The sequence below is a fragment of the Coturnix japonica genome, chromosome 2, assembly GCF_001577835.2.
Source record: "Coturnix japonica isolate 7356 chromosome 2, Coturnix japonica 2.1, whole genome shotgun sequence".
In the NCBI taxonomy this organism is placed as follows: Eukaryota; Metazoa; Chordata; class Aves; order Galliformes; family Phasianidae; genus Coturnix; species Coturnix japonica.
Window position 1 is genome coordinate 21,026,884 of NC_029517.1, and position 21,335 is coordinate 21,048,218.

General features: G+C 40.8%; 1 protein-coding gene across 3 annotated transcripts in view; it reads right to left on the reverse strand.

Moving 5' to 3' along the window:
* Positions 1-549: 549 nt before the first annotated feature.
* The window catches only part of CALCR (calcitonin receptor), a 132,036-nt gene continuing 111,250 nt past the window's right edge, over positions 550-21,335 (reverse strand). For all 3 annotated transcript variants that reach the window (XM_015853563.2, XM_032443122.1, XM_015853562.2), the window contains 5 exons: positions 19,304-19,364; positions 19,117-19,183; positions 16,754-16,972; positions 8,949-8,990; positions 550-3,509 (listed from right to left, as the gene is read on the reverse strand). In XM_015853563.2, the coding sequence (XP_015709049.1) occupies positions 3,288-3,509; positions 8,949-8,990; positions 16,754-16,972; positions 19,117-19,183; positions 19,304-19,364 (611 nt within the window). In that variant the 3' untranslated portion in view covers positions 550-3,287. The remainder of the gene's footprint in view (positions 3,510-8,948; positions 8,991-16,753; positions 16,973-19,116; positions 19,184-19,303; positions 19,365-21,335) is intronic.

A 21,335-nucleotide genomic window follows, 5' to 3' on the forward strand; every position in this document is an offset into this window, starting at 1 on the left:
TTAAAGAACAAGCAGCATCTTTCTGATAGATTCAGTTGTTCAAGCTGAGCAATTGCACAAACCTTTCTTCCAGTGCAAATGTTCGTTGAACTGACTTTTCATGTCTTGGGTACGGTGTCAGAGAGAAAACAGACACAGCAGTGTTGCCCAGCATAAAGTTTCTTTCCTCTGAAAATATACCTCAAATCCACTGATCCAAGCACTGCTCCCTTCCAAATTTCTGATACATTACTACATAAATTATTCATTTCTGCCGTTCTGGTTAAGGTATTAATGACAGGGCTCCTTACTGTGAAGATGCTGTGATTATTCAGGTTACAACAGCACTCCCAATATTATTGTCATTAGTGTATGATTCTTTTTGTAAAGCAAGAGATGAAATTCACCTTACATGTGCAATGACGATGCCTCAAGCTATTTCTGAGATGAAGAAAGATAGCATTTTCACTGGGAAAAAAAGTTTGGATTTGAAATTATGATCCAAGTGCCTTTAACACACACCCCTTAGTGCAAACGCCAGGGTGATTCCAACCAGAAACTCATTGAGAGTGGGATACCAAATCTTCAGTGTTGTGCCACTGTAACCAGCACTGCCAGAAAGACTGACATAACCATGCAGTGTGTCCACCCCTTGAGAGTAAAAAGCAGATCTCAAAACCCAGATCCTAACATTGGCATTTCAGAGCATTCTACTGAACAGAGCAAGAAAAAAATGTCTGGTAAATGAACAAAAAACAACAAATCACCAAAAACCCAACCAGTATAATGAGAAAGCATTTCAATTTTGTACATCCACATGAACAACAGACTGTAAAACAGCTTGTACTTTTGTGTACACAATCATTATTAAACTCTCTGTGTTATGTACATTTCTTACATGATCAGCTCATCTATGCCTTCAGACACTAACACTGCCTTCTAGAACTCTCCTGGGAAAGACACTGTGCCTCAAACCATTCAGGAGTAGAGTCATTTGTGACTACATTCTCTGCTTCTCACTGTTCACTGGTATAAGCAGAAACAGCAATACGTGGAATACTGCTTGAAAAAATAATTGCCTTTGTGTTCCTTAAGTCTGAAGAATAAGTGTGGCTTGAATGAATATACAGGACTGTATTTTCTTGCAGCTGTTCCTTTAGATCAACCATGTGATGAACTGCACATACTGCTTGTTCCCAAGCTCTTGTTCTGCGGCTGCAGCATTGAAGAGGAAGCTCCAGTTTTCCTCCTTTGTGTGTCGGGATGCAGTTCCAGTTCGTAGCAATAGCTTGGAAATACCCCTCAAACTCATTCCTTGTAGGCTCTGTGCAGCTCATGTAGGTGGATACGTTCAGCAGGTCTACACTGAAAATTTGCAGGTGAATACAGAAGGGTCTAGCTGGGCCAGTGAGGGAAAGTCTGAGACCTCTAAAACTACAAATGAATTGACATTGAGCTCAGCCACTTCATTGCAGCTTTTCTCCCTTTACTATATCTGACAAGATACAGAACTGAGACCATTCTAATCCATAATATTTTAAGTACCCTAGGCAATGCTGAGCAGAAAGAGCACTATGGATTGAATCACAGCAAGAATGGGAAGGAAAAAAAGAAATACTACATTGATGAAAGAAATCCTATGTGAATACAACTGCAATTTAGGAGATGGTGTGCTGCCTTGTCCTGTTTGCTGGCCATATAGGGTGGCATTTTTGCAACACCTACCTCAGGGCTGGCATTCAGACACCTGAGATGCACATGTGCCTCTTGCAAGGCAACATACATCTTCCAGAGAGGTCTGGGCTGGAAACATCAGATGCAAATGATCAGGAAGGAAAACAAAGGAGTACCAATAACTCTCCAACATCTTTCAAAGCTAAAGATTGTGAAGAGTATCTTGAAGCTGTTATCCTTTGAAATAAACATCTCATGCACATCTAAACAGAAGGCAGAGGAGTAGGAGATCTGAAGAAAAGTTTGCCAAAGATGCAAGAAGGAATGGTATTATACTCATTAAACACTGCATGGATAAAATGCTGGAGGAGTCACAGCCTTGCTAAGCTTCCTTGGCACCATCCTTGCTGCTTGCAGATTCTTTTTGTTTAGCTTTCAGTGGGAAATTCACCTGTTCTTTTCCTTTTGTGATTTGCAAAACTTCTGTAGAGACAGTACAATAACTTCTAACTGCAAATCTGCACTCCCTCACACGATTTCTGCCTCAGTGATCATACAGGGACTCTAACAATGCTTTGAATGTGTGATAAAAGGTGCTCATTACTCCCAAAACTACACATTCATCTTGTTTTCCTGGTGACAGACTCACACATGAAACTGCCACCTTCCGTGGTAAGGGACTCAGAACAGCAAACAGATTGTAAGAACAGATGTTCTCTGTGCTATGACATTAGCTCCTTATTTCTTACCTGGGATCCTTCACTGCTATGATCATAATGTTATTAGAGGCAACCACTAGTTTAGCATTCATCTCAGTGTGGCTATTAAAGAAAATAATAATTTTGAAACAAATTTCACAGTTTATTCAGAATGAAAGAATCACGCCCTAATGATGAGTTTCTGGGTTGAGTAATTGGGTGACAATTTTTCCTATAAATGCCCTTGAACTATCTGTATTGCTGAAAAGAAATGCTTTTCAGATGCCTTCAGGACTTGTGAGAGAGCTGTCTGGTTTCTCTGAGGATGTCTGAGATCTCAATATACAACTACGGTTTTACCATCATTTGTTTTATGCATCTGCTAATGGGATAGTGATACGTTGGGGTATTTGTTGGAGATCATCAAGACATGAGTACTCTGGAATGAGTTTTTCTGTTCGTCTGCTTGATTTGTCTCACAGTGTGCAAAATCTCTTCAGAAGTCATCAAGTTCCTTAAATGGGGAAAAGTAAAGGACCGCAAACAATTTACATCATGTGAAATTCGATAGTTCAAAATCTGCTGTTAAAGAAAAGTACTGACAGCAAAAAGTGCAGAATCTTTCCAGTTGCTAGGTACCGGTTCCTTCTTTCCTATTTTCTGTGCACTCCTGGCACTGCCGCTGCTGCTGGATCATCACTTGATATGGGAGGTGTAGGAAGGATGAGCGGGCACATCCATGCTCAGAAGTATAAACTGCATTTCCTACCTCTGTGCCAGATTACCCGCGCCATTGCTGTCAGAGGCTGATGTGGTTTGAATGCCATGTGTCCAGTCACCCAGTCTTGCTCTCTTCTGCTTGGATTCCCCGCTCTTTTCCTCTCTTTGTTCACAAGCAGGACATGAAATGGTGTGTTTGCAATGGCTGCTACTCAGTTAGGCTGATGTCTCCCCAGACTTCAATGCAACAAGTTCAGAGTCATCTACATATCTCCCATTGAGCTGCTCGTTGTTGGAGTCATGATGGTACAGGTAGACAGGGACCTCTGTGATGGATGTTGCAGTGTAGGAGGTAGATCGGGTGGAGCAGTGCTCTCGACGCCTTTGGCCCCACTGGGTTTTGTACTGTGTCCACTGCCTCTTCAAAGCCCCTTGTACCTGTTAAGGTAGGTTAAGTTAGGGTAACGCATAATCAGAACTACTAAAATTTTAGCACTTTTAGAACTTGCTGCAGAAAATAGGAAAAAAAGACAAAAATAAGGGAATGGCTCCTGGTCAAATTCCACCAGGTTCAGTCTGCCTGTCTTCTGCTTTCTCCTCCCAGCTCCAAAAGCTTGGGCCCTAGCCTAAGATCCCTTCCTGTCTACCCTATGGCAGCAATTGCTTCTTCAGTGGTCATTGCTTGTGAAGAGAGGGAGGGGTTAGCTGTTTCCATAGGAGGTCAATGTGGAACAGACTGCTGCATGGGAACAAAGCAGTGCAGTGCAGTGGGAGAAGAGGGAAGAGGAGGCAGGGATCCAGATGCTGCATTGGGATTCTTACCTCTGGAATGGCAAATGCGCTATGATCCTGAAGAAACTTAACCTGGAATAAAACTAGCCATGAATGGCAAAGTATTCTTCAGGAGCTTGCCAGCACTCATCTTTCAGAGAGAGCTATTCAATTAATGCAGATAGACAGATATTTTTCTACTAGTTCAAGAGGAGGTTCTGCACTGGAAATAAATTAGCACTGGCTACAGAGATTTTTAGCTTTTGGACATTGGTCCTCTAGGAGCAAAACATTACATTTACATTAAGAGTCATGTTCTATCCTGTGCCAGGACATGACTGAAGCTGCTGAGGCCTGCCAGGGGATAAGATGCCCATCTCCAGCTGCACGTTTGGGAGTGCTGGCACCCTCCAGTTCCTTCCCACAGGCAGTGCTGAGATGCAAGCAGGCAGCGGGCAAAGCTGGGCTCTATACATTTAGTTCATCTGTCCCATTCCCCCAGTGTGAGAGCAGGAGCTGAGTGCTGCCACAGTGTGCTGAGAGTCAGCCCTCCGACAGCGGGAGGGGCATGCAGGACCCAGGGCTCCCATGCTCATGCAGCAGCAGGGCTGATTGTGATTCTTGCTCAGAGAGATGCCCTGGGGCCACTCTCCAGGTTCTGTGCAAAGCTGTACCTTCCACTGATGTAACTGGGTCTCAATATCTTTAGTATTTCCCATGACTCCACAATCCTAATCACTCTACTGATATGTATATAGAAAAATTCTATCTACTCCCCTGAAATAGAAAGCTGTTCCCTGTCACATAAGGACAAGGCTTCATAAGGAATGGCTGTGAACCTGATGCTCACTGACTGTGCAGCAGGACTATGCAGAGTGCCAGAAATGGATATTTCAGTTGCTTTGGATTTTTATTTTTAAGCCAAGGAGAGAGCCATGGGATGAAGACTGATGCTATAAATCCTTACTCATGCAAGTAGTTGCAATGACCCGTGTATGACTCCTTGCTTGAGTAAACAAACGTTTGCTGGACTGCTCCATTAAAAATAACTGAAAGCTATCTCCATGCTCAGTTTCCAATACTACCTCTTTTTTGCTATCACATAGCTCAAGGCAAAGTAGTTAGATTTCTTATCCTCTAGAGAAATAAATTTCTATTTGCCTTCTAACACACAAAGAAAAGAAAACTAATGGTCAATGTGGATTAATTAGCTATCAAGCACAGAATAGACATATAGACACAATGGGACTGTAATTACCAGAGCTCTTATGCTTATATATCAAGATCTGAAGTGAAAAGGCTGCATGCAGGGATTTGTGGTATCACACAATCACCAAAGTTTATTAGTGAAAAAAACCTAATTGCATGGAAGAGTACTGCAGCTGTAGTACATAATAAGGAAGTGCAGGAGGTGATCTCTGTACAGATTTTAGTCTCTTTAATACTGCTTTTTTAACATTACAGTGCTCCAGATGAACGCTGTAGTCTGATTACCCTAGAAGCTACATGAAGCACAACTGTTAACCATGGTTACATGAAGCTGGAAGAACAAAAACACTGTAAAGTCTGCCAGGAGACACTTACAGTTTTGTTCTCAGAAGACAATGATGCTGAGGTATGTATGGACTGGGAGGAAGCAGGTACAGCCCTTCCAGCGCAGCAGCAGGAGTGCCACTGGTCAGGACTTACAGGCCCCATGGAGCAGTGAGAGCACCAGGTCAGAGCAGCTGCTTTTATTCCAAGCGCTGGCACCTACAAGACTCTGGCCACACTTCGCCAGTGTGCTGTATGAGCTGCTGCACTTGGGTAAAGCAATGAGTAAACCTAGATTTCAGCTCTGATTCCAAGGATCTCAGATGATCATTGCTCAGTGCCAACTAAAACTGTCTGGACACAGATTTCAGTGTGCAAGCAGCCTTCCTGCAAATCACATGCCCAACCATACTGTGCTAACAACCACGGAGGCTCCTGCCATGTTTTCCTCTGTGACTGCAGAAAGAGAAGCCCAGAGAAATGAGGAGCCTGTATTGGCTTTCTCTGCTTTTGAAGACTTTAAAGGTTTTCCTGTTCTCCATTATCCATTCATGCCTCTTTGGCATACGAGATATGTGGCTGTTATTTGGTGGTGTTTTTTTTTTTTTTCCAAAGAGACTTTCCATTATGTTGGCCAGCTGCAGTCCAGAGGTAACTCAGGCCTGGAAATGTGGTCTGGTGAGAGCAGACTATTGAAGAGTCCTTGTATCATCTGCACAACACTGTTGTTACTGGACAGAGAAACTACACTGTGGCTGGACACTGAAATTTTACATGAAAATACATGAGAAGATACATCATTTAAAAAGTCCTGGAAAAGTCCATTGTTTATGTGTTCTTCCACATGAATGTGGGCACTGATGACATTTTAGTATTTTTCCATTTCCTTCTATAGATAGGCTTACGGCAATAAAGTGAGGCTGTGAGGTAGCAGGCAACAAATTCAACATAAAATACTGTCAGGTGGTACTGAATTTAGCACTGTTTGTCCTGGCTAAACCTCATGCATTTTAGCCTTGAAGTTAAATATTCCAGTAGAAAAAAAATAAATTCCTGAGTATCCAGTTTTCTTACTAAAATTAATCTGCCTACCCTGCGCTGAATTTTCTCATGACAAACCACTCTGAATTCTACTCTATGGCAGCAAATGTGTACAGTGGCATGGAAACCATCTCCTGCCATGACTGAAAACCAGATTGTGGCTTTAGACCATGTCATACTGCACACAGTGAGACTGGAGGGGATTAGCTTAGCTTAGTTCTCTTAGGTAGCCGAACTCAGAGCTCTTCTCCCTTTGTAAATGCATAGTGCCATTTTGGTGCTAGCCTGCTTAGGGCAGTAGGTTAGGTTTAGAGTAGGTTTAGACTTAAGTAGCAACAGGGGAGTTTTAGGTTGGATATTATGAAATCTTTTCAGAAAGATTGGTGAGGTATCAGAATGGGCTTCCCAGGGAGCTGGTGGGGGTTTTCAAGGAACATGTGGATGTGGCACTGAGGGACATTAGTGGGCACAGTGGTGATGGGCTGATGGCCAGACTAAATGATCTTAGTGGTCGTTTCCAACCTTCATTGTTCTATGGTTCTATGATTCTGCTACTGCTACTCCACACGTTCTGCATATTCCATTACATTTTGCTGCTGTGTGACAGATGGCAGCAGAGGAGCACTCTTACAAAATGGTGTCTGACATGGATGTGTGCATGAAGCAAAGGTGTGAACTGCATTCATCCATGCAGAAGAAATGGCACCCACTGACATTTATGCTTGTTGAATGTCTGTGGAGACCAAACAGTGGATGTGAGCACAGTGAGGCGGTGGGTGGTACATTTCAGCAGTGGCATTTAAGGATCAGACTATATATAAAAACAAAACAAAACAAAACAGATGTGCTGAAAAGGCTTTTGGATGTGACTGAGGGTTTGTATGCTTTCAGTGCATTTTCTTGTTGCTTTTCTTCATTTTAGCACTGCTACAACCTTTAATCTAGGCACAAATGTTCTCATTAGATTTGGAGAATTACACAGTAATTGGCCTTTTGCCCTAAAGCTATAAAATATAAAGCAAATATGTTTTGCAAAATCTAATCAGAAAAACTTGAAGGTGACCCTGGGGGGAAGGAAGGATGAAGAATGCAATCCTGAAGGCAAGGATTTGGGTGTAATACATTGTCTGGAGGCAAACAAGGACATAGTGGCACGCTGCCTACACATAGCTGTGCAGTCAGTCCTATAGGGATATGTTGTTTCAAGAATTGCCTGTTCATTCGTCATGCCAGGTTCTCCCTACCAGAAGGAACCAGAAGTCTTGCTGCATGTGCAGAGCATGGGGACTGAACTGTGCCAGAAGGTGATAACAGTAGAGGAGAAATATGGTGGTAGCCTGCAGGTCCTGAGGGTGGACCTGATACGAGCACAGCACAGCTCCCAACTTTGCTTAAATGGACCGAACTCTGAAATGAATGTGTGACCTTCTGTAATATGATCTTTATGACTATTATTTCATTTTAGGTTCTAGTGTCCCTAACTACTTCTGTTCTGCCATTTCCCTTGTATGTCTTCCATAAGCTATGGGAGGGCTCTTCTCTTTTACTATTGTGTTTCTCTGGACCTTAACAGGGTGAGTCAGCCAGAAGCAAGAGTACAGTGATGTCAATAAGAGATCGTAGAATTTAATATTCTCTGCCATCTTGAAAGCTAGGAAACCAGCCAGCAGCACCTTAACAGCTGGATAACTTGCTTCAAGTCACTATCAGAACATTAGTATGGTCACATCATTACTACTTGAGAATAACGTACAGGAATAAACAAAAGCAAGAATATGTCTGTAGGGTGACATACAGTGTTAGCATTGCAAATCTTGTTCTGTATCTAATCCATCTGCTCCAGATTCAAAGCTAACTTTTCAAAAAGGTTTCTAGCTTTTCTGAGATAGCGCTGTGGTTTATTTCACTACAGTTAAATGCTCCCAGTGTACCAAAACAGTTTACCATCTTTGGGAAATGGCTTACTGTAGGAATTTAAATGGCTTTTGACATGTCACAGCTATTTTTATAAAAACAACTTAGTGAAGTAGACTTAGATACACTTTTAAATATAAAAAAATGATCCAGTTATAAGAGAATGGGGGACATCCTTAACTCAAGCCTTAATTACAGCTTGATAATCATTGACCTTATAAAGGCCAGCACTAATCCTCAAAGAAAGGAAAGTAGTTGTAACCCTGCAGGTTCCTCTGCTCTGACACTACTACCAGATGTGGTAGCTCTGTCAACTGCTTGAGTGTTTTAATCCTTTACTTTGACCTCTGCCTTGTGTGATATTGTGGGTAAAAGGGGGGGGACACCCACGTCTGTGCTACACTTGGTGCTGTTGGCTTTGCAATGTTAACTTTCCTGACTCAATGAGTTATACACATAGAGATTTCAGAAATGCACAACGCTGCCTGTATATAGATCTTGAAAAATGACATTCTCTGCCTTTGAAGTTTGTAATTCAAGATGCTTCATTTTTGTACCAGTCAACATCTAAGTGACTATTTTTGAAGTTTTTTTTCTCTTGTTGTGTTGTAGACTTACCTCACCATTGAAAAAGCAGAATATAGTCGCCACAAGTAAGCCCTAAGAGAAAGATAATGAAAAGCATTTAAGGATCAGACCATATATAAAAACAAAACAAAACAAAAAAGCATATATATATATATTTTCATTGTTTGGAAGATGAGGCTTGAGTCTTGCAAGACAAACTTTGATCCACTTCCTTTCCATTGCAGACACTTCACCTAACATCCTCCTAATTCTCAGTTATATTTTTACACCAGTTTTTGTCTTTTCAATTTATTTTCTTCTGTATTACTGTCATTTCTAGATGATCTGCTCTGCCTATAAAGTAACTTTTGTTTGAGAGGCCAGGAGAAGGATAACTAAGTGATACTGATTTTATGAAGTGAAGGCAGAGGAACTGCCCCACATACAGCTATGCATTTGTCAGAGTGAAGTTAAGATTGTCACACCAGGGAAGCCCAGCAGTGCCAGAAAGGCTTTCAATTGAATTGTATAATGGGATAAATGGACCTGTATATGCACAATCAGTATGGATGGGAAGGTGTGAAAACAGATAGTAGGGGTCAGAAAAAGGGAAAGAAACCAACACAAAACACAGGTGAAATAGAATGTAGGGAAGAGATTGAAGATCATAGCTTGGTCCTAAACCACTTGAAATTAATTTCATTATTGCCATGGTTGTTCAGATATTTCCTTACCTCCACAGGATTAAACAGGGTCAAGCCAAGAACATGAGGTGAGGAAGTGTGAAACAGGTAAGAGAGAAAATTCTTGTGCATAGAGCCTGCTGTCCAAAACCACATAATTACACTGCTCTGTATTCTAAACAGCATTAACTCTTATTAAAATATCATTACATAACAATGCCTGGAGCCAAATGCCCTCATTTTAGATTACTTAAAGCTGCTATTAGAAACTAAACTTACGGCAGTTTGTGAAATTGAGGGAAAAACTGCACTGTAATACTCTGTGTTCCCAGGGGCTGCTCTGAGGTACTTTACAGCTGCATCTTCTTTATAAGCTCTCATTTTACTGATTACAAGTTAAATTATAGCTGATGCTTTTTAAAACGTCTTGGACCCTCAAATGCATGTTTTGGACTACAAAGATAGAGTAAAATGTAGCAGAATGCAGATGTATTAGAACACACACAGGGTGGTTTGAAGAGGTGCCATCACCTGAATTTTAGCAATGATTTTGCTTCAATAATTTTTTTTTTAGTTGTGACATGTAATTGCAAATGATTCCAAATGTGAAGACAGAGGAAGCAGAAGGGCAACTGGATGAAAAGAAATCTTTTTATGTTTTAGGAAAAGAGTACCCTCTGAAAACTGCAATTCCAGAATACTGTATGTAATGCATAATAGTTTTCCCCTAAGCTCTGGTTTGGGAAACACCACAAAGTCAAACAAAACCTTATGTCTTTACAGCAGACCTTTGACAGATCACAGATACCTAAATCTGAAATTTATGCAAACGTTGCACTTCTCTGTGGCCTATAACGATTATTCCCTTGCACTGTGCATGCTACGTCAATTTGTGCTGTCTTGAAAAACATCTGCTGTTGAACTGTATGGTATGTGGTCACATCAGGGGTTTCACTATTCTGCTGGAATTTGTTTATATTAACGGTAGTCAGCTGCAATGGGAACTGAGATGGATTTTGATCTCCTCTGGGATTAGAGAAGCTCAATGGGGCACAGAAGATAAGATTCCAGGAGGAGAGAAAGAAGCTAAGTCTGTTCTCCAGTAACAGTGTTTTAGGGGAAATCGGGAACTGCAGAAACAGTTTATTGATGTCATTTTCTGTTTTATTTCATAGAATCACAGAATGGTTTGGATTGGAAGGGACCTTTAAGATCACTTAATTCCAACTCCCTTGCCATAGGCAGGGACACCTCCCACTAGACCAGGTTGCTCACAGCCCCGTCCAGCCTGCCCTTGAATGCTTCCAAATAATAAATGGTTTCCTGTATGGAATTCAAATTCTTGTTAAATCCTACAGTTAATCTACTTCTGCTCCCTTCACTATTGCGGTCTCTAGACTTTCTCTGTTAGAAAAGCTAAAGAGGAAGCAATGTTGATGCCATGTACCTCCAGTTGTTCTTCTGGTCTGGAATAAGCTGAGAACACACGTGACTGTTCACCTTTGAATCGTGGAATCAAGTTGTACATCTCTGCTGACTGAAGGAATTATCTCCTTTGCCTCACGTATGTCTCACTGCTCTTCTTAAACAGCAATAACCTCTGTGCTCTTCTGCAAAACATATCTGTACTGCTCCTGAATCTACTTGAGAGTAAGTCAGAAACCTCTGTAACAACCACACACAGATCTGGAGGTTCCCAGCAGACTTCTGGCACCGGGGAGTAAAGGCTCCTATGAACTCGGCCAAATTAGGGACATTTACCTATCACCTTACTCACTTCTTGCCTATCTATCATATTTCTACTACTCCACTGCCTTCCTTTCATTTCTGAGTTTCTTAAGGGGATCTGAAATGTCCTTGTACTGAATCTATCTTAGGAAGAAGGAAGTCTAAGACAACAGAATTCTTTCTACAGATGATGAATAGGACAGTGTTCACCCACAGTTTGGGACTGAAGCTCACATTTCAAGAACAGCTTTTCAAATATTCAGAAATATTTATGTATAGACATATTTATTTCCCTTCTACGTAAGAAAAAACATCAGGAAATACTACAAAGGACTCAGTAACCAGTTGTGTTCACTAAGAGTCTCAAAAGATGATAGTGGAAATACACAGATGGAAGAACCCCATAATAACATCTTACAAGTCTCATGAGTTCCCTTACAGCTGTAAGGAAATCAGGATGAGCGCGAACACACAGAGCTAGGTCTAACAGTGAGCCTGGGGCCCTTGGGCACATCTCCGAGTAGGAATGAATGCTCATTTTTCATCTTTTTAAATATTATATAAGCATTTCTTGTTCTTCCCTGTGCTGAAGAAATCTGAGCACATGAGTTGAAAAGACAAGTGGCCAGAATAAAATTTATTGTGCTTCCCTAGATAATTGCTTTCACTGACATTTGCATGAATTTGGGCAATTTATATTTGAAATTAAACCACTCTGTTTCGCAATATTATTTGTGAGATGCCATCTGAAATAAAGGTGGAGGTTAATCTTTTGTTTCAGCCTCTGTTGCATGAGTGCATTTAGGTTCCCCGCATCATATGCTCAAAGGTTTCCTCTTTACCCTCACAATAAAAACCCCAACCCAGTTAAACACTGAGAGGAATAGAAACAGACTGTTTGCCATGCAGGGGAGTGCAGTAACCTTTCTTGAAGCTTGATGAGGTCTCATGACAGATGGGAGTCTAATGAGTCTGAAGGAGAACAATAGATAACTGGTATGGCATCTGCCCACTTACAGATAGCAAAATATGGGATATGTCAGCCTTCTGTGCAAACACAGAAATGATGTTCACACACAACTGGTGAAAATATTAGGATAAGATGAAGAGAAAACATGCAGCAAAGATCTGGAAGATTAAATGCACAAGTAAACTGCTTGTTGCTTTCAATTAGAGCAAATACTAAAGCGGTTCTTTGCCCTTATTGAATTTTAAGCCATGTCTCATGGTAGTGGGATACTTATACTCGCTAAAATTGCCATCTCACTTGGTTTTGTGAAATATAAGTATCACATCTACAACATGCATATCAGTATCAGATATCAACATTGTGTCTTTGGAACTAGGAAGGGTTGGAATGCTGACAATTTGATGAGGGATACACATACTATTATAACATGTGAAAGGCTGGATGTATGTTATCATATTATGTAGGGCCCATGGGTTAATTCTGTTATTTCTTTGACATAAGCCTTCCATATTCTCCCTAACTTCTTTTTCTTTGCTCAGGGTACAATCCCTGCTGAGGATGAGCCCTCCAGGTCAATTATCTGTCTGCCACTGTGTGGAGTTGTAAAACTGACCTATGCTACATTATCTTCTGACAGAGGGTAACAGTGACTGTATGATTGATAGCAGAGGTGGGAACTACATTTATTTGGACATTAAGGCTTTTATAGATTGCTTCTGAAATTCATTATTTCTGGAATCGTGTGAATCCCAAGAACACATGATTCTCTAATGAATCATGCATAAGGGACCTTCTCGAGTCAGAAGCTCCCAGACCTTTGTGAACTTGACTGATCCCACAGTAATTTTTTTCTCTGTGTTTAATACTGGTCCAAGGTCATTTATGCTTGACAGGTATTTGACTTATATTTCACTCTGCTACAGGATATAATTTGCTCAGGTTAAAAACAAACAAAACCCTATGCAGATGCTTCAGATCTATGCGGGTTTCTGATACTTCAACTATATTTCCTCTGGCTTATGGCTCCCTTAAAACAATACAGCATATCTAGATGTGCTTATTTCTGTTATTCCTGAGCATCTCCATGGCTTTAGTCTCAGTTCTTTGCTTTTGTGGGATTCACTGTCAATGGTAGAAGGTAAGGGCAGAGGTACAGCTAAGTATATTATAAAAAAGCAGTTTCTGTTTCTCTCTGTGGGCTTTCATCCACATCCATGCACTTTTGGATCTGAATGGACAGAAAATAAAGAAAATAAGCATAGCCAAGATGCTTCAGTGAAGCGTTTCCCCTTTCTCATCTCTCATTTCAGAAAAAGATTTGAGAAAGTAATACTGTGTTCCCCATCATTTCCATTCACAGCATGCCCATACAGCACCTCTGAAGTAAATGACTGCCTTATGAAGTGTTCACTTACATTAGGTTTAAAAAAATGCAAAGTAATAAATGAATGCAGTTTTTGCTGCCACTGAGGTGGGGAGGTAATCATGAAAGGACTTTTAAAATTTGTCCTGTGTAAAACTGCAATGAGCACTATCAGTTGTAATTCAGTGTATGACTTGGAGGCAGGATAGATATATACGTGTCTCAAATCCATGGCTGGAAACTACAGCATAACCTGGATAGAAATGAGGCCATTGTGATCAGGACTCCCTGCCTAGTGGGGAAGGAGCTATTGTCTGTGGGTGCTACCCAGAAGCTGATGAGCAGCTCCCATGTAATCCCACCCGAGGAAAAGGAAAACTTAGATTATATCCCATGTAATAGAAAAATTCCTGTTTGTCAATGACAAGACCATTATGCCAAACAGCACTGACATTTCCCAGTAGATGCAGACTTGCATGTTTAGAGTTGTAGTCAGCAAGGTATTGAGGATACAAGTAACCTTTAGAATCTGCATGTTGCCATTGATTCAGGGACTGTTTCTCTACCACCTTTGTGGCTAAATATTCTCCCACATAGTGACAGTGCCACATCAGCCTCTATAAACCCACGTACAGTGGATATGTTCCCACATCAGAAGTTTGCAAAGAGCCAGCACAACTTGTACCATAATGTTTTAAGCCCCGAGGAGGTCTACATCTTTCACATGCTTTCTGCACCATCTAACAGGCTTTTGAAAGTCAGGTCCTCTGGGGAAAATCAGCAGTTCACTTTTCTGGAGTACAAGTATTTGCTTTGTGGATCTTTCTTTAGCTCTGTTTAATTAGCTGCTGTGTACACCTACAGCATCCCTTTTGGGGCATTAGTTATTCCACTTAAGGGCTGAAATATCTTTCTTTTGTCTGGCTTAATCCGTGGTCTGGAGGCTGAAGATCTGATGCTGGTGATGCTGACAGCAATTATTATTTCCTACTTTTACAGGATCCACAAGGGGTTGGCTGGATGTGCTGGAAAAGAACACCCATTCATCGCTGCAGCACAAAAGTCACTTTATGGTTTTTATCACTTCTGATACATCTACTCTACAAATCTAACACAAGGAATCTGGTCTCTGTGGTGAAAGACGCACACATAAAGGTAAGGTAGGGTAAATACAGCACATTTGTGAATTGTTCATACAGACATATTTGAAAATACTCTTTGGCTTAAAATGGTGAGTGTTATTGATAATACTGTAAAACGAGCAACACAATTCAAAATGGACTGTCTTCTGTTATTCAGAATCACTTCAGCATAGGAAATGTGGCATGCAGCATCTCAATACATTTATTTTTCAAATGGAAAAAACTGCTTGCCATAGAAATTAGGAATAAATTCTTATCTCATTGTCTCTGAATCACCTGAACTGTCAAATTGGCTGTCGTGCCAGTTTGCACCATTTCTATATACATGGAAGATACAGTTAATCTATTAAAGCATTGTGGACATTTAAGGCAGTAACGCCCAATTTAAAAGCTGTCTCTTTAGTTCTAGAAAAGGTATAAAAAAATATAATCATTCTTTACCAGTGCGGAGATGGAGAATACATGAAATTTTCCACAAAAATTAAAAATAAAAATTGCAGATATGATGCCTGCCTGTATGTGACTGTAGGCAGTAGTGGTTGCTGATGGAGAGGCAGGCTGTAGTTCATGAGACCACAAGAGCTAGCAGGGAAATATAGCTATATACACAGGCTAATGCAACATCTGCTAATTATGTGATTGTTTCTAGAAGAAAATGAGCACTAGAGGAGAGGTTACATAGCTGGCTGTCTTAAATAGAATTTCTATAAATGCTTTGGAAAGCTTACTTTAGAATACAGCTAAAAATCCACTCTTTGTAGACAACAGAACACTACTGTTACCTGCATTAAGCAGCCCTACTGTAAGCTTTCTTGAAATGCCAAATTTCACCTGGTGCTGGACACACTCTGATGTCATCTTGCAGAGCTCCAGGAGCTCCCCTGCAAAGCCAGGCTCAGTCACATGCCACAGCCCAGGTCTGGCTCTGATGACAGCACTGGGCAGGCTGTCACTGCTCTGCAGGCCTTCTCTTATAGTTCTTTATCAATTTTGCAGGAGTTAAAAGATATAAAGAGTAAGATTGTTATTGTTGCACTCTATCTTATCCTAACTTGCTAAAAACACTAGTAACTTGTCACCAGACAACTTGTTTGGAGATATTTCTTTGTAGCACTTGGGATCCCAGAAGAGACAACACAACAGGGCAGGTAATAAAAGAAAGGGAGAACCTCATTGCTGTAAGCAGAACCTCAAAATAAGATGGCATAAACTACAAAACCAGTCAGACTTATCACTTCTATGCATGTGGAATTGTGCACACACATGATTTTGAACTCATAAGGGTGATATAATCAGGAGATCTCAGATGGCAGGATACATAGATTTTGGTAGCATTACCTCAGCAATAAGGGATGGGATACGTTATAGAAAGTAAATCAGACAACCAAGCATTTGAAGCCACATTGTTTTCGGTTTAAAAAATAAAATATAATCCTATTGGACAATGACATATTTTCAAAGTATTTTTGAAATAAAGATGTCAGCGTTTTAAGTGTTATATTTTAATTTTGGATATTTAATAATGGAATTTTAACTCCTAAATCAAGCTTCATTGTCTCAATTTTTCTTCTATGTATGGGAATTCCCTCTTTACAATACTTTGCATGCAGTTAATTTTATTATTAACCGTTCCCTGACAGCAGTTTCAGCAAATGTCAGCACCTAGCAGAAACAGCACTTTCAACATAGACCTTTGTGATCTCAGTTCTCTCTGCTTAGTTCAGAAGTAGTGCCATTTAATCCTTTTCCCCCCCATTTTTCTTTGTTTCTTTTCTCTTGTGTTTTTTTCTTGATGCAGCAATGCTACTTGTGCTGAGGTAGATAATTCAGCAACATAAAAACAATAGGAAAAATATAAAAGCACAGTCATGCTCAATTTCAGTGCAAAACAACTGACAACAGCATCTTCGACTAAATTAGCTTAACAGCAAGCACCTCACTTAAGCTGAAGTTGCTCCTATATAGCATACCTGGTAATGCATTAATATATGCATGATGTAATCATATATTTCTCCAGCAAGACGGTTTTCTGGTCTCCAGGGAATAATAACAAACTGAATTCCTAGTAAGGGCACCAGGATTAATGTGGCTCTGACAGCTTTCATATACATGTTGGACTCAGCACGGTGGGTATCTCTTAGCTTTGTCACCAAAACTCGAACAATGTTAAGCAAAAAGAAAAAATTGACCTGTAAAGCAAAGCCATTATAGGTGAAAGGAACCAAATCAAACAGGCATTCAAACCAAAACCACAGAACACATAAACGGCTTTAAAATGCAGTTTCCTAGCTCCCAGTGGGCACTCCCCTGGGAGTCAGACCTTGGAGAGCACCATGAAAACCTTCAGAAAGGAGACATTAAGCTGCTGTATGTGTTTCTCTGAGGACCCTGTATGGATGCTTGAGATAGGCAAGGATAAGTTCTGAGTGTTTTGATGCTGATGTGGTCAAATTCAGGATCTCCAAGGAACAAAGCATTTCATAGAGTTTAAGCACAGTGGATGGATTATCCTCTGGGAAACGGCTGCTCTGGAGGTCACCAAAGTGTCATGCTTTGTGCTGCAGCCAGGTGAGAAACCAACAGATGTCCCTGGGTATATGGAGCCTACAGAGTACACACATTATCTGAGGGACCTGCTCTGGCTCATGTGTGCTGTCACTTCAGGATTGTGTTAGCAAAGGGCCAAGTCCGTCCCTGAGAAAATTCTCTGGGTCTCCCTGGGACTGTAGGGTCCTATGTACACTGCCCGTAGGTTACAAAATAAGCTGGAACCAGGCAGGAAGGCCAAAGAGTTGAGAAAGTTTTGCACCCTACTCTTTTTATCAGCCCTTCCAAGTAGCCCTGTATTTGACTTTCAGAAACATTTCTAGAAGCCTGACTCCAGTCATGGGTGCTCAGCACAGGGCCACATCACCCTGACTTCATAAAGCAGATGTGCCTGGTGCATGTGAAGTAACAGGAAGGCAACATGTGCTGATAATGAGCCTTGAGAACATCACAGGAATCACAGATTTCCTTTCTCTCTGGTGTGTAACCGGGCCACCTTTCCTACTTCGTTACAATACCAGCAGGCACCCATGCTTATGAATTTCAACAGACTTCTACAGCAACCATTTTTAAAATAAATATTCTCTTATTACATAATTAAAATAGATGTTTTAATAGTCCCAAAGCCATGAATATGTGAGAAACCTCACTTGGATCTTTCAGAACAATAAACCATGTATCAGCAAGCTTTCACAAAGCACTTTGTAACTTCTTAGCTACTGAGAGACCTTTAGACTATTTCACATTTGTGCTCCACTGGAAAAAGAGAAAAAAGAAATAAAAAAAAAAGGAATAATAAATGACTTCTGAGGTCCCATTCAGCATTAAATGTAAATCTTATTCTCCATCCTCCTCTGACTTCACTCCCTCTACTTAACCTTCACTTTTAGAATTTTGTGAAGTTACCATGGAAGGTGAAAAAAAGACTGCAAAGGTAAAATCCCTCAGCTCTTCTGAGTCAGGCTATCACTATGAGATTTCTGTAGCAAATCATGAAGGACATTGTATAAACGGTGACAACTTCAAGAGAAAATAAAACTGGAAACAACACAAGAACAAGACAGAAACTATAATGCCTTGTTTTAAAAACAGAGGTTGCTCTGCTTCCATAAAACCAGCCCATCCTCATCCTCTTTTCTTTGCAGCAAAGATGTGCAGACTTGGGGCTTGGCAATCAAAACAAAGGCTGACTGGTGTCTCCTAGAGGCTGGCTTTACGACAGCAGCAGCAGTTGAGATCAAGCCAATAAACCCGTAACAGATGTGATCCTGCAGGTATGGCAGGCTGAACATGGCAGGGATGAAATGGCTCCTTTGTGTTCTTGATGTGCAAGGTTACTTCTCAGGAAGGGGCAGAAAGACCTTCTGTTCTTTTTTTTTTTTAGCTAGTAGACAGAGGGTTGTTTCTTTATTCAGAGGGGTTCTCAGTATTCACCATCATACTCTTTGATCTGCTAGGCCATTTCTGCAGGTATTTCCATGCAGAAGTTTACAAGTAAGTGGAAGCCTGAAAGCTGAAAGCGCATCTTGGATGGCATGCTGAGATGTGTTTGGGATTTGGGCTGAATAAAACTCAATAGGTCAGTTTGCTTCAAAATGTAATATTTCAGGTGGTTCCTTGGTTCTTATTTATGAGAAATATTGAGAGCTTTTCTTTAAAATAAAAAATCACAAACTGCTTTCAAATTTTCACCAGAAGACCTGACCTGCAGACATTTCTATTCTCTACACATTAGCAGCATGTCTAAAATAATTATTAAACGGTTGATAGCAAATAACATTCTTACCAATAAAGCTGCCATTACAGGTCCATGAACAATATAAAGCAAGTGAGTGTCAACACTCATCCAGCAGCTGGAGGGGAAATACACCACAGAATTTATTATTTACTCAAAATGTGTAATACAATTAAATAGTGCTAAATTCCTTCAAAAAAAAAGAAAAAAAAGAAAAAAAAAAGGACATGCTACTCACTTGTCATTGAAGTATTTGGCTCTCGCAACTGCATGAATAGATGCTGGCAGTAAAGGGAACCCTGAAATGATTAAAGGTATTGGTCAGTCTTGGTGTTTTGGGCTTGAATTTCATTGTTCATAAAACAAATATATGCAATGTTCCAGTTTTCACCCAGCTCCTCAAGGGAAGCCCCTACTCTGACAGGAAGCAGAAGAGAGCAAATGTGCACTGAATCAGGGGGAACATGCCATGCTCAGCATACCTCAGTTGCATTCATCCTGACATTAAGTGGCAAGGTGACCCCCATCCTGTCTATCTGCCTTCAGTTTCTGTGTAGTCTCCCTTTCCAACAGGTTAGAAACCTGGGAGCCTGTGTTTAAACACTGACCCCACCTTGTACAATCTTGCACATGCAGACAGCTGGAGATCATCTAGTGCTGTCTGTCCTTTGCAGAGAGCTCTGTGGACACTCTCTGGACGCAACACTTTTAGGAGAGGCAGAGAATCCTCAGACAAATTCTTGAGTGTTCTTGCCACAGGACACAGGTCAGCCAGTGCTGGAGTGAGATTAAGGTCAAAAAGAGGTACATACTTTACATACTACACCCTGCAGTCTCCAGGCATCTCTAAGCAACGGCTACTTGCACTACTGCTAAAATAAGTTCTTACAACAGTTTAACTTCAGAGGACAGTGCAGCTGTGGGAGAATAAAACAGTGGATTCCCTTCTCTTTTATATTGTTAGAGAAAGATTACTTGGCTTCCTGCTACAGAATGCCTTTTTAGACAAATATAAGTCTCTCAACAGAAAGAAAGGAGCTTCCCTTCTCAGGGTGATTTTATGGGACTGACAGCCTCAGAAAGTCATTTTGTTTTGGAAATGGAGCAAGTTTGATCCAGTTTTGTTGACAGACAGCGTAGACTGAAATGCATTTTTAAGGGACTGCTCTTTAACAATAAAGAGCATTGCAAGTAAATTGCTCCACATGATGCTTCGGAACCTTTTTCTTCTGCTAAATGCATTAACCTAAAATATTTGGCTCAACAAATTCTCATGCAAATCTGAAGAACACAACGGAAAGTTTTCATTAATAAGGTAAGAAACTCTTGACCATCTATGGTTCAGATTTCCAGACACAGGCTGGTCCATGCAGCTAGATGTTGCTCTTGCCTTGGAAAGGGCCAGAGGCAGGGTGAAGGGGAGCACCAAGAAAGCCTTTTGGGTCCTCATGACCTCATTGTATCACGCCAGAGGTCCCACATATGTGTTATGTGTGCTGAGCAACTCAGAAAAGGTCCCACTCCAGCCATCCCAAGAGAAGGTATGCTACACCCCCAAAGGTCGTGCCAGGTACTCTCTGAAAAAAAACTGGCAGCTATGCATAATTGTATTTCCAGTTGGATTCAGAAGACAATCTGCCTCAGCACTGCCCAAATAAATGATTCCCTTTTCGATTTTACATGGTTGAAGCAGCCTGAAGCAGCCTGATGGAGCAGAACACAGTTGGATGCATCCACCTGATACTGTTTTCTTGCCCTGCATTAAAAGGGTGAATTTCTGACCTGCTGAAACATTAGCAGATGAAAAAGGACACATTTTCAGCAGCAGGTGCCAGAGCAGGTGTCACCTGAGGGCATCCATCTTGAAATACATCCGTGTCAGTTTCCCTTCAATCATCTGCAACCTTTTGTGGATGCGTTTTTGTATTTGCTCTGATTTTTTTTTATATATATATTTTTAAACTAAGTTATTTTATTAACATCAATAAAGACTTTTCCAAATAAAATAATCCAGGTTATCTTGCATAGGGATCAGTTATAACAAGGAATAATGAGTATATTCATCTTGTGTTGCACATTTACCTGATTTTATGAATTACAATTCAGAGCACGACCCGCTGTTGTTGTACTGCATTGGCCTTTGGGGAAAGTATCTCCCTTCATTGATTAACATAGATGGACATTTAAAGTCAGACCGTGTGAGTACTGATTTTCAAAGCAGTGGAATTAGACTGATTTATGCAAACTTTAAGGGTGGCCAGGTAGTCCTA